Source organism: Mustela lutreola, chromosome 18 (genome assembly GCF_030435805.1).
Source record: "Mustela lutreola isolate mMusLut2 chromosome 18, mMusLut2.pri, whole genome shotgun sequence".
NCBI lineage: Eukaryota > Metazoa > Chordata > Mammalia > Carnivora > Mustelidae > Mustela > Mustela lutreola.
Window position 1 is genome coordinate 18,858,505 of NC_081307.1, and position 13,427 is coordinate 18,871,931.

A 13,427-nucleotide genomic window follows, 5' to 3' on the forward strand; every position below is an offset into this window, starting at 1 on the left:
CAGGGAACAAGAAATCATTACAACTTCAAAGCATCTTAGAAACTTTCAACTATGCTAAAACTTTGGATATGAACAGTTTTTCCTTTCCTCTCATTTGAAAGGATTTCGAGAAGAAATAAAATGGCAGAGGTTTAAAGTTAATATTCAGGATGAATGATGATAATTCAGATGAGAAGACAGAAGATGAACTTCAGTCCTTATTTATCAGAGATAAAAATGAAAACACATATGCATACAACCAAAAATCACATATACAGAACTCGTCAACTAATAAGGTGAATTGGAATCCTGCCAAGCCAGATGACATGGTGGTTGATTATGAAACCAGCTCTGCTGTGGACATTGATGAAAGTCTTGCTTTAACCCCTCAGTGTGTGGAAGTACTTAATCAACCAAAGTCTTCAAGTCAGTTGACTGGTAAGGAGGTATTTGATATCCATGAAGATTCTACACTTCAGTCTTGTGCGCACATTGTAAATACAGAGGAGCCCAAATATCTGCCCAACAGTTGTCATTCCCTAGAATCATTTCAGGACCAGAATGCTGAGACATCTCTGCCTTTCGTGTGGAAACCCAGCAATGGTGATTTGTACTATGCAGACTCTCCTACTGCTTTGGAGCTAAACCAAACATTTGACATGACTGTGGATCATGTTAACTGCACCTTTATAGCACAGCATGCCATTGAAAAGAGCCTGTCTTTGCATACCTCTGGAAATCTGCAGCCAACCGGCATGGGGAGTGGAAATCCATCTTTATCCTGTTCCATTCCTATATCTTCCCATTCTGCTAACATACACATAAGAGAAACAAATTATGGAGAGAGCTTTGAAAACCAACAAGCCACTGTAGCAGAGGCTCAAGACACAACTTACACAGCATTTTCTGAGGTGATGCAAACTGATACTCTTGTTCCAGATACTGGCATTCAGTGTCCATATTCTTCAGGACAGGTCACCAGTGACTACACAGATGGGTCACAGCAAAGACTAGCTGCAGAAAAAGTGGTACAAGCTCAAACACCAGTTTCTGAGGGCATGGACGTTCCCAATGAGTCTGTATTACAAGAATTCTTTTGTTTATCTAAAGATGAACAAAATAGTGAGACACATTCACAGAGCTCATATGGGCAAAAGGAAATGAGCCAAAATCCAAGAGAAACAGTGTCCAATTGTCTTATAGATGATGAATGCCCATCACTGGTGCCAGCTTTTGATAAAAACGAAGCCCAAGTGCTGAACCCAGAGCACGAAGTCACTGTGGCTGAAGACACACAAAATGCCTCTAATGAAAAGGATTTAGAAACCCAAAATCGTACCATTGAATTGATACTGAGTAGCCCACCAGGACAAAAGATGGCTTCATCGGTTGAACTGAGTTGGGATGCAAATGATACAGTCATTAGCACAAATAACCCAGTTTGCATGTCAACGCCAGTCCTAGATTCTCCAAATGCAACCTTTTCTATTTCGCCTACTGAAGCAACCAAGAAATGTAGTAAAGTGGAGAAGAGTCACCGAGAGCTTAGAAATTTACCAAACTTGAAGGGGACACCCATGAACATGTCTAAACCTAATTTAGGAAAATTGACAACTAAAATGAACACCCCTCTCGGCAGCAAAGTTAGAAAAACCGAAATTATAAGTTACCCAAGACCAAACTTCAAGAATGTCAAAGCAAAAGTTGTGTCTAGATCGGTGTTGCCATCCAAAGACCCCACTTTATCAAAGGTCACGCCCAGACCTCCCTTAACCAGTACCTCATCACCTGCCTCATCAGGGTCTTCCTCAAGACAGTCAACTGCTTTGAACAAAACACCAAGGTCTGACTTGAATGTAGATACAAAAGCAGAAATCCTAATTAACAAGACGCATAAGCAGCAATTTAATAAACTCATTACTAGCCAGGCTGTGCATGTTACAACTCATTCTAAAAATGCTTCACACAAGGTTCCAAGAACAACATCTGCCATGAAATCGAATCAGGAAGACCTTGACAAAGCAAGTTCTAATTCAGCATGTGAGACCGGGTCTGTGGCGACCCTCTTCCAGAAGATCAGAGACCTACTCCCTGTTAAAATGGAAAGCACAGAGTGTTTGGAAATAACATATGCTTCCAGCATGGATAGGATTAGCCCTGAAAAGAAGGGTGAAAAAGAAAATGGGACACCTACGGAAAAACAAGAGCTAAAGAAGGAAAATTTGAATGAGACCTTTGAATATGGTTCTCTTTTCTTGGTAAGTGAGATTTTTGCTCACTTCGGGGAATGGTGGAGGGAGCTGAGAGATGTATTAGCAATTGATTAACACATTAGTCAATAATATTGCAGACCTAGCTGTGCAAATTTGCTTTCAGGTATTAATCTACTATTCAGTATTTCTTTGTCTTGTAAGTTGCACACTTTAGAGTGTTAATTGCTTACAATATAGGAAAACTGCCTATGGGGAAAAAAATCAAATACAGAATTTTGTATTGCATACCAACGTTCCTTTTAATAAGGTGAAAGAACTAGTTACTTTAATATTGTGGTGTAATTAGTTATTTGAAGTTAAATATCTGCTTATAATTTACACTTAGGGAAAAAAAGAGGGAGAGAAAGGTTTGTTTAGGAACTTTACAATGTGTTGGGCCACATTCAAGAAGTGGCAGGGCTGGGGAGAGCTGGTAAACAGGATCGACATAAAAATAACTCCTGGTCTCTTCTGGAGAAAGCTGCTCTGGGATGTGGAGCCTGTCCTGTCAACAGGGTGGTTGGAGATTCTGCCTCTGATCAGCTAATGTGAATTTGGTCAAATACTCTTTGATATTCAGAGGGGAAAGGGTTGACCTAGAAGAAGTCTGAGGTCTCGTGCAGCCCTAACCTATTGATTCCTGAAACGTTAAAATAAACAAACCTCTTTTATTCATGTACAGCGTAAAAGCAGTCTGTTGTCTGTAGCACCTGTTGCATATTTGATGTGTGTGTTTAGGGGGAAGGAGGAGACTAGATATAGTTCCGTTGAGGCAAAAAATTCACATGCAGTTTAAAGATAATTTAAAAAAAAAATATATATATATATATTTTTGTCAACAGCATGAAGAAACTAGTTTTCTGAGTTTTAAAATGTGGGTCAGACCATTCTTGGGCTTTGTTCTTGTCTTTAGCACTGATTTTGCAGTAGAAACTTAACATATCCTTCTGGCCCCACATAGGGTTTCCTTGGGCTTCTGTCCTCTGTGCCAGCAGTGAAGTTGGGTGCCAGGTGGGAAGGCAGATGTGACACCTCTGTGTTTTCTGTGGAGGGCTCATGTCTGAGAGGAAAGAAGCAGGCAAGGTGGAGTGATGGGTTGAAGGGCTGTTTTTAGGGTGTGTTAGACAATTGTTAGGTCCTTTTAGGAGATAAGCTAGGAAACACTGGATAAACCCGAGCTACATCAGTTTAGAGATGTTTTGGCTTCTCTGACTTTTGGAGGGGAACAGTGATACCCCACTATGGTGTCTGAACTAATGCCCTTGTCAATTTCAAAACTGATTTTAAGTTCAAGTCAAATATAGGGAACTTATTTAATATCATTTATAATTTGATGTTTTGCCAAATTATAACCTCTGGTATTTCTAATCAACATTTTTAATTTGGTGTTTATAGATGTATGTAAAAACAATAGATTTATTCCTCCTTGATTTATGAGAGGCTTTCATCGTTTATCGACATCTAACTGCCAGAAAAACAAGCATAATGTTTCTCTAGAAAGCATTTGCCATAAATATAAACTGGCTGTATAATTTTAAAATTAAAAGTCTTTGCGTGTGTTGAGTAAATCTTAGGCTTTTGTACTATACTTGGAGGACCTATAGCTGTTTTTCAGGCTCCTGTTGAAGCCAGGTAACAGAATCATTGGGTTGAAATGGAACCCAAGGTGTCCTGAGAAGCACTTTTCATTTCTAGAATCTTGCTTAGGAATCCTGTGTTTTCAGCATAGACACTAATCAAATGGTATTAAACAAAACAAAACAAAACAAAAAAATCCCCCAAAACTCATTCTTTACCCATGTCTTAAATGCAACAGCATGGGTTCACCTCGTACCCATTTTCACATACCTTGGGGGAAGAGACAGGGCAAGCTATCACGGGCCACAGGCTCTGTGCTTATTGTAGAAAGACAGATGCATGAACATTCGCGTCTTGCTGACTCAGATTCCCATTTCTTGGTCACTTAAGCAGTCTCTAAAGGTTCCAGATCTGCTCTCGATCCATGATGAGACAGTCTTGGAGGGACGTTCATTTTCACTGTGCCCTGTTGGTCTGGAGCTAAGATAGGCCTTGAGTTTACGGAATTCTGTTTTTTTTTTTTTTTTTTTAAAGATTTATTTATTTATTTTTAAAGTGAGAACATGTGCACACATGAGTGGGGGAAGAGACATAGGGAGAGGAAGAGAGAGAATCTCAAGAAGATTCCCCGCGGAGCACACAGCCCAACGCAGGGCTCCATCTCCATTCATGATAGGAGCCAAAATTAAAAATCGGACACTTAACTGACTGAGCTACCCAGGTGCCCTTGAGTTTATTGAATTCTTAAGGTGCCCACTATCTCACCATTTTTTAGTTAGGATTTATCTGAAATTTCTGAAAGGTTCTTACTTGGAGGCAGGAATTTGATTTTAATTTGATACAAGTTGAGCGTAGCTCCCTATTACAGAGGTTCTGTATTGGGGGGACCGTGTGTTAGCCAGAGGGGCGGTGGTCACAGGGAAGGAATGGATATTTTCTTGGTGTGTGCTCTGGACCAATCTGCTCAGGTTTTGTGTATATGCATTTCAGTAGGGTTTTCCCTGTAATATCCCAGTGTATACATTTTCATTCACTGTTTCCAGGAACAACAGGTCAGTTGTTAGCCACACTTAAAGGCTTCAGAGGGGCGACTTGGAACACACAGCTGGTAAGCAGGAAAACAGAGATTCAAACCAAGGGCCCCTGATTGGAATCCTGGCCCTTTCTGCTTCATACACCACAGGCTTTCAACATGTTTGCAGAATGTTGTCTTGAAAGGCAGAGCAAATCTGATTGGACCAGCTTACAGAAGTAAATCTTCAACAAAAATGTGTTTTACTTTTTAAAAGGTTTTCTCTGAGGGATTGCTTTCGCCAGCTTTGTGGTAGAGGTAGGAGATTTAGTAGTTTCTATGTAATCACATGCTTTTCCTGGCCAGTTTGGTGCAGTTCTCTTAGGATATTGCTTTATTTTTTTATGTAACCCTATAAATACTTTAAGTTTTTTATTTTAATTCCAGTATAGTTAATACACATGTTATACTAGTTTCAGGTGTATAGGATAGTGATTGAACAGTTCTGTACATCACTCAGTATTAATGATAGGTGCCCTCTTAACCCCCTCCACCTAGTTCATCCATCCTACCCACCCATCTCCCCTCTGGTCACCATCAGTTTGTTCTCTCTAGTTAAGAGTCACTTTTTGGATCAGTCTCTCTCTCTCTCTCTCTTTTTTTCCCCTTTGTTTTGTTTCTTAACTTCCCCATATGAATGAAATCATATGGTATTTACCTTACCCTGACTGACTTCTTTTCCCTTAGCATTATACCCTCTAGCTCTATGTCATTGCAAATGGCAAAGATCTCATTCTTCTTACGGCTGAATCACATTACCTGGTATATATATGCCACTTGTTCTTGACCCTTTCATCCGTTGATGGACACTTGGGCTGCTTCCTTAATTTAGCTATTGCAGATAGTGCAGTAAACATAGGGATGCATCTGTCTCTTTAAGTTAGTGTTTTTGTATTTGGGGTAAATATCCAATAGTGTGATTACTGGATCATAGGATGGTTCCATTTTTAACTTTTTTGAGGAACCTCCATGCTGTTTCCAGAGTGGCTGTACCAGTTTGCATTCCCAGCAACAGTGCATGAGCATTCCTTTTTCCCCACATCCTGGCCAGCACTTGTTATTTCTTGTGTTTTGATTTTAGCCATTGTGACAGGTGTGAGGTGATAGCTCATCGTGGTTTTGATTTGCATTTCCCTCATGATGAGTGCAATTGAGCATCTTTGCAGGGGTGTGTTGGCTATCTGGATTTTTTTTTGGACAGTGTTCATGTCTTCGGCCCATTTTTTAGTTCGATTTTTTTTTTTTTTTTGAGTGTTGAGTTGTATCAGTTCTTGGTATATTTTGGATTCTAACCCTTTATCAGATATGTCATTTGCACATATCTTATCCCAGTCTGTAGGTTGCCTTTTAGTTGTGTTGATTGTTTCCTTTGCTGTGCAAAAGATTTGTATTTTGATGTAGAGCCAGTGGTTTATTTTTGCTTTTATTTCCCTTGCCTTAGGAGATCTATCTGGAAAATATTCTACTGCTTTTGTCAGAATTTTCTGCCTGTGCCCTCTGCTTGGCTTTTTATGGTTTCATGTCTCACATCTAGATCTTTAATCCATTTTAAGTTCATTTTGTGTATGGTGAAACAGTCTTTCCTCTTTTGTTAAAGATTAATGACTACGTATTTGTGGGCTTATTTCTGGGCTCATTATTTTATTGCCCTCTGTGTGTATTTTTTGGCCAGTACCATATTGTTTTTATCACTACAACTTCGTAATGTAACTTGAAATCTGGAACTATGATACCTCCAGTTTTGTTTTTGCTTCAAGATTGCTTTGGGTATTCTGTGTCTTTTATGGTTCCACACAAATTTTAAAATTATTTGTTCTAGAACAAGAAAAGCACGAGCAGGAGGTGGGCAGAGGGAAAGGGGGAGAGAGAATCTCAAGCAGACTCTGTGCTGAATGAGGAGCCCAATGTGTGCCTTGATCCCTTGACCTTGAGATTATGACCTGAGCCAAAACCAGGAGTCCAACATGTAACTGACTGCGTGCCACCCAGGCGCCTTGCTATTGGTATTTTTTCATTGCTTTGGATGGTGTACACATTTTAACAATATTTGTTCGTCCAATCCATGAGCATGGAATGTCTTTCCCTTTCTTTGTGTCATCTTCAATTCTTTCATCAGTGTTTTATATTTTCCAGAGTACAGGTCTTTCCCCTTTTTGGTTAAGTTTATTCCTACATATTTTATTATTTTTGGTGCAATTGTAAAGGTGATCTCTTAATTTCTATTTCTGCTACTTCATTATTATTGTATAGAAATGAAACAGATTTCTGTACATTGATTTTTGTATCCTGCATCTTTATTAAATTCATTTATCAGTTCTAGTAGTTTTTTGGTGGAGTCTTTAGAGTTTTCTGTATATAGTATCATGTCATCTGCAAATAATGAAAGTTTTAGTTCTTCCTTACAATTTGGATATCTTTTATTTCTTATCCGATTGTTGTGGCTAGGATTTCCAGTACTGTGTCAGATAAAGGTGGTGAGAGTGGACATCCTTGCCTTGTTCCTGACCTTAGGGGGAAAAGCTCTCAGTTTTTTCTCATTGAATATGATGTTTCTTGTGGGTCTTTCATATATGGTCTTTATTATGTTGAGGTATATTCCCTCTCCACTTTGTTGAGGGTGTTTTATCATGAATGTTGGACTTTGTCAGAAGCTTTTCCTGCATCTGTAGAAATAATGATACAGTTTTTAATCCTTTCTCTTTTGTTTCCCTTTCTCTTTTTGATATAATGTATCATGTTGATTAATTGGTGAATATTGAACCACCCTTGCATCCTAGCAATATATCCCACTTGATTGTGGTGAGTGACTTTTTTTTAAAGATTTTATTTATTTATTTGTCAGAGAGAGTGAGCACAGGCAGACAGAGTGGCAGGCAGAGGCAGAGGGAGAAGCAGGCTCCCCACTGAGCAAGGAGCCCGATGTGGGACTTGATCCCAGGACGCTGGGATCATGACCTGAGCAGAAGGCAGCTGCGTAACCAGCTGTGTAACCAGTTGCATAACCAGCCACCCAGGTGTCCCATGTGGTGAATGATTTTTTAATATATTATTGGATTTGGTTTGCTAGTATTTTATTGAGGATTTTTGCTTTTATATTCATCAGAGTTACTGGTCTGTAGTTCTCTTTTCTTTGTGGTGTTTTTTTCTTTTTGATATCAGGGTAATGTTGGCCTCATAGGATGGATTTGAAAGTTTTCCTTCCTCTTCTATTTTTGGAATAGTTTGAGAAGAATAGGCATTAACTCCTCTTTAAATATTTGGTAGAGCATTCACTCTGTGAAGACATTTGGTCCTGGACTTTGTTGGAAGTTTTTTTTTTTTTTTTTTTTAAGATTTTATTTATTTATTTGACAGAGACCACAAGTAGGCAGAGAGGCAGAGAGAAAGGGGGAAGCAGGCTCCCTGCTGAGCAGAGAGCCCGATATGGGACTCTATCCCAGGACCCTGAGATCATGACCTGAGCCGAAGGCAGCGACTTAACCCACTGAGCCACCCAGGCACCCCTGTTGGAAGTTTTTTAATAGTGACTCAATTTTTTTGCTAGTCATTGGTCTGTTCAAATTTTCTAGTTCCTGCTTCAGTTTTGATAGGTTATATGTTTCTAAAAATGTATCCATTTCTTCTAGGTTGTTCAATTTATTGGCATATAGTTTTTCATAATAGTCTCATACAGTTTGTATTTCTGTGGCGTTGGCTGTTATTTCTCCTCTTTCATTAGTGATTTTGTTTGTTTGACTCCACTCTTTTGAGGACTCTGTCTAAAGGTTAACAATTTGGTTATCTTTTTAAAGGAATAGCTCTTAGTTCTTTGATCTGTTCTATTGGACTTTTTTAGTTTCCATATCATTTATTTATGCCCCAATCTTTATTTCCTTCCTTCTGCTGGTTTTAGGTTTTGTTTGTTGTTCTTTTTCCAGCTTCTTCAGGTGTAAGGTTAGGTTGCTAGTTTGTTTGAGATTTTTCTTGCTTCTTGAGATAGGCCTGTGTTACTGTAAACTTACCTACGGAACAGTTTTTGCTGCGTCTCAAAGACTGCAGACCATTGTGCTTTCATTTTCACTTGTTTCCAGGTAATTTATTTCTTCTTTGATTTCTTGGTTGACCCATTCATTGTTGAGTAGCTCTTTTTCCAGATTTTTTTCTTCTGGCTGATTTCTTATGTGGTCACACAAGATGGATGGTATGACTTTAATCTTTTTGAATTTGTTGAGACTTGTTTTGTGGTCTAATATGTGACATATTCTGGAGAATGTTCCGTATGCACTTGAAAAGAATGTGTATTCTCCTGTTTTAGGATAGAATGTTCTGGATATATGTTTTATCCATCTGTTCCATTGTGTTATTCAAAGCCATTGTTTCCTTTTGGATTTTCTGTTTGGATGATTTGTCCTTCGATGCAAGTGGGGTGTTAAAGTCTCCTATTATTGTATTGGTATCAATTAGTTCCTTTGTTTGTTATTTAGTGTTTAATGTATTTTGGTGCTCCCTTGTTGGGTGCATAAATATTTACAATTGTTATTTCTTATTGTTGGATTGTCCCCTTTATTATTATATGCTGTCCTTCTTTGTCTGTTTTACAGTTTTTGTTTTAAGGTCTATTTTTTTTCCAGTGAAAGGCTTTTCTTTTGACTTCCATTTACATTATATTTCTCCATCCCTTCACTTTCAATCTGCATGTGTCAATAGGTCTGAAATGAGTCTCTTGTAGGTGGCATACAGATAGGTCTTGATTTTTACCCACTCTGTCATTCTACAGCTTTTGACTGGAGAGTTTGGTCCAATTACATTCAAAGTAATTATTGACAGTTATGTATTTATTGCCATTTTGTTACTTGTTTTGTTATTGTTCTAGATTTCTCTCTGATCTTTCGCTCCCTCTCTTTCACGGTTTGCTGGTTTTCTTTAGTGTTATACTTGGATTCTTTGTATATCTCTTACTGGTTTGTTTGGATTTGTGGTTAACATTAGGTTCATGTAACATCTGGATTTTGAACAGTCTGTATGAAGTTGATGATCACTTAAGTTTGAACCCACTCTTTACTCTTCCCACCATGTGTTAGGTATATGATGTCATATTTCATATCCTTTTATTTTGTGAATCTCTACTGTTTTTTCAGGAAATATTTATTACCTATTTTATGTTTCCTACTTTTCATACTCTCACTTTATGATCTTTCTTTTCCACTCAGAGTCTGCTTTAGTAGTTCTTGTAGTATTGGTTTAGTGATCATGAGCTCCTTTACTTTTTGTCTAGGAAGCTCTGTCTCTCCTTCTATTCTGAATGATAGCCTAGCCTTCTATCTGAATGATAGAATATTCTTGGCTACAGATTTTTCCCATTCAGAACTTTGCAGGCCAGAAGGGAGTGGCATGATCTATTCAAAGTTTTTGCTAAAAAAAATCTGCTGATAACCTTATGGGGTTTCCTTGGTATGTAATTAACTTATGCTGTTGTTGCTTTTAACATTCTTTATCACTGGGGTGCCTGGGTGGCTCAGTCGGTTAAGCATCTACGTTTTGGCTGGGGTTATGATCTCCAGGTGTGGGGATCAAGCTCCACATTGAGCTCCTTGCTCAGCAGGGAGTCTGTTTCTTCCTCTCTCCTGCTCCCACCCCCCTCCTTTGCTTGGTGTTTGATCTCTATCTCTCTCTTGCTTGCTTGCTCTCTCTCAAATACATAAATAAATCTTAAAAAAAAAAAAAAAAAAAAAAAACCTCTTTATCACTACTTTTTGCCACTTGAATTATTGTGTGTCTTGGTCTGGACCTTTTTGTTAGGATCTCTGTGCCTCCTAGATCCGGATATCTTTTTCCTCCCCAAGATTAGGGAAGTTTTCACCTATTATTTCTTGAAATTTTCTCCCTTCTTATATCTTTCTGGGATCCCTATATTGTGAATGTTTTTACAACCCGAGTTTCTTAAGTCTGTTCCACTTTGCATAATTATCTTTTCTCTCACTTGTTCAGCTTAATTACTTTCCATAACTCTGTCTTCCAGGTAATTAATTCGTTCCTCTGCTTCCTCTAACCTATTTATTCCACAAGTGTTTTTTAATTGCAGTTATTGTATTCTTAATCTCTGATAGGTTCTTTTTTTCTTTGTACCAAGGGTCTCACTGATGTCCTCCACTCTTATCTCAAGTCCAGTGATTATCTTCATGATCATTACTTTAAATTCTCTATCAGGCTTATTACTTATCTCTGTTTTGTTTAGGTCTCCTGCTATGATTTTGCTCTGTTCTGTTCATTTGGGACATACTCCTCTGTTTCTTCATTTTGCCTAACTCGTGTCTGTTTCTGTGTGTTGGGCAAGTCAGCTGCATCTGTTGTTCTTGAAAGCAGTGGCTAGAGCCCGCATTTTAAATAACAAGGTCATGTTGGCCCGCTTCACAGGAACCTCTCCGCTGCCTCCAGGACCAGGCCTGTCTGAGTTGCTTCAGTGCATGCAGGTGGGGGCAGGGTGCTGCAAGTTGTTCCTTTGGGTCCTCTTCCACTGGGATTGTATAGCCTCTGTGGAGACTGGAGGCCAGGCAGGGTAGCTCTGTGAAGTATGGAAAGTGAGGTCTTGGTGCTACAAGCCGTAGGTGCCATTCCTTCTCCACAGGGGACACTCAGCCACTGTGGAGAGTGGGGCTGTCCATGGCTGCTCCATGAAGTACATCTGAGTGGGGGTACAGTTTTACAAGGTTCATGGATCTTCTGAGGGAGTTCAGAGATGCAGTCTTGGTAAGTCTTGGGTGGGCTTCTGAAGGAGGGAAACCACAGCACTAGGACTGAGGTAGGCCCACCTGGAGGGGACACAGTGGTGTAAGCAAGTTTGGTAGTGAGTACTAGTGCTGGATATTTCCTGAAGTTGGCTTTGTGATTGTGCTGGGGGTGGGAGAGGGAAATGGTACCTGCCAACTCTTGTTTGTGGAGAAGTCTCTCAGGGAACTCTGAGATTAGTAACTAACTTTCCCTCTTATATACCCCAGGCATTTTTCTAAATGCTGCTTCTAAGCTGTATCTCCTCAGCCTGTTTGTTCTGCTAACTCTTTTAAGGTTGAGGACACAGCTTCCTAGAGCCCTCCAGTCTCTCCTTGAGCAGCCTGCTGATTTTTAATATTCCAGGCTTTAAGTCCTGCTGGTTGTAAGAACTCACAAAATCAGCCCCTCTGATTTTCAAAGCCAAATGCTGTGGAGATTAGTCTTCCCCATGCAGGCTCCTTGGTGTGATAGTCTGTTTCTTACTGTTCTCCTGTACTCATAGCTCCTGCCTGTGTTATCCAGAATCTCTGGGTTTAGCTTTCCACCATGTCTCTGACCTTATCCACCCCCCCTCCTCCGCCCCCACGTTTAATGTCACCTCTTACTCACATTTACTTGTGGAGTTTGTTGTGCTAGTTTTCCGGTACTTTTCTGGATTATTTGCACTGATGGGAGGGTTATTTAGTTGATGTGGGATGACATAAATTTAGGGTCCCCCTCTTCTACTATCTTCCCTGAAAGTCTTGCCCTATTGAATTTTTAATTCACCTGGTATATGAATGCTCAGTAGCATGAGGCTTTACATTATCTGTGTTGGAAATTATCTACTTAGGACTTATTAAAGACAGAAGGGTACCCTTGGGGAATACACAGCATGGATGTTAGGAGTATGAATTTAGAGTTACATATGCTTTCAGATTAGCTCCATCATTTGTTGGAAGAGTGACATTGGGCAAATAACCTAGTCTCTGTGAGACTCAGTTTTTCTTTATGTAAAGGGAGAGTACAAAACTAGCTTACAGTGTTAATTTTTCATTGAATAAAGCTCGGGGTCTTGTTTTCTGTGTGGAGAATGGGACTATTTATTGGCCATTCACTGTGTACTGTATATGATGGTGATTGTTGGGATACTAGAAAGAAAAGATACCACGTCTGGTTAAAACTCATACCTGGTGTGGTGGGTAATTTTAAGAGATAAAGCAAAAAGGCATGTTAAATATTAAGTTGGGAGTATGTGTAAGCTACTGTACTGCAGAAGGTGGGTTGGTGTGGTGACAGTGGGGAGAGTTGTTGAAGCTTCTAGGGGAACGATCACGTTAGCCACTAGTTGGAACTCCAAGGGCAAGTATGAATGGGAAGGGTATTCTGGGTAGAGGAAATAACCTACATAACGATGAAGAAACGTGAGCATATCTTCTCCTTTAGGGGACTCCAGGGTAGTGAGTATGGTGGGAGACAGTTGTGTAGAACTATGAACATTAAGGAACAAGCTGAAGGAGATTGCAGGGGTTGCTAGATCCGAAGGGGCTGGGTGTGCCTTGTTAGAAGTCGCCCTTATCTGGAAGTCAGAGGGAAGTTGCCTAACCCAGTTTCTCCTTTGAGGAGGTTACATAAACAGTGGAGTAGAACACGAATTGGAGTGGAAGCTGGTGAGCTCAGAAATCCCGAGGATGTGGTTTTAGTAATCCAGGGAAGAAATGATGCAGGCTTATGCTAAGGTGGATGCAAAAGGGCAAGACTGTCAGGAGTTTAGGAATTAAAAATAAAAAAAAAAAAAAGGAAGCACCTAGGAAAGAAAT

At 39.6% G+C, this 13,427-nt stretch overlaps 1 protein-coding gene across 5 annotated transcripts in view; it reads left to right on the forward strand.

Moving 5' to 3' along the window:
• The window catches only part of MTUS1 (microtubule associated scaffold protein 1), a 164,826-nt gene that overhangs the window by 51,122 nt on the left and 100,277 nt on the right, over positions 1-13,427 (forward strand). For all 5 annotated transcript variants that reach the window (XM_059156259.1, XM_059156262.1, XM_059156261.1 and 2 more), the window contains exon 2: positions 4-2,237. In XM_059156259.1, the coding sequence (XP_059012242.1) occupies positions 150-2,237 (2,088 nt within the window). In that variant the 5' untranslated portion in view covers positions 4-149. The remainder of the gene's footprint in view (positions 1-3; positions 2,238-13,427) is intronic.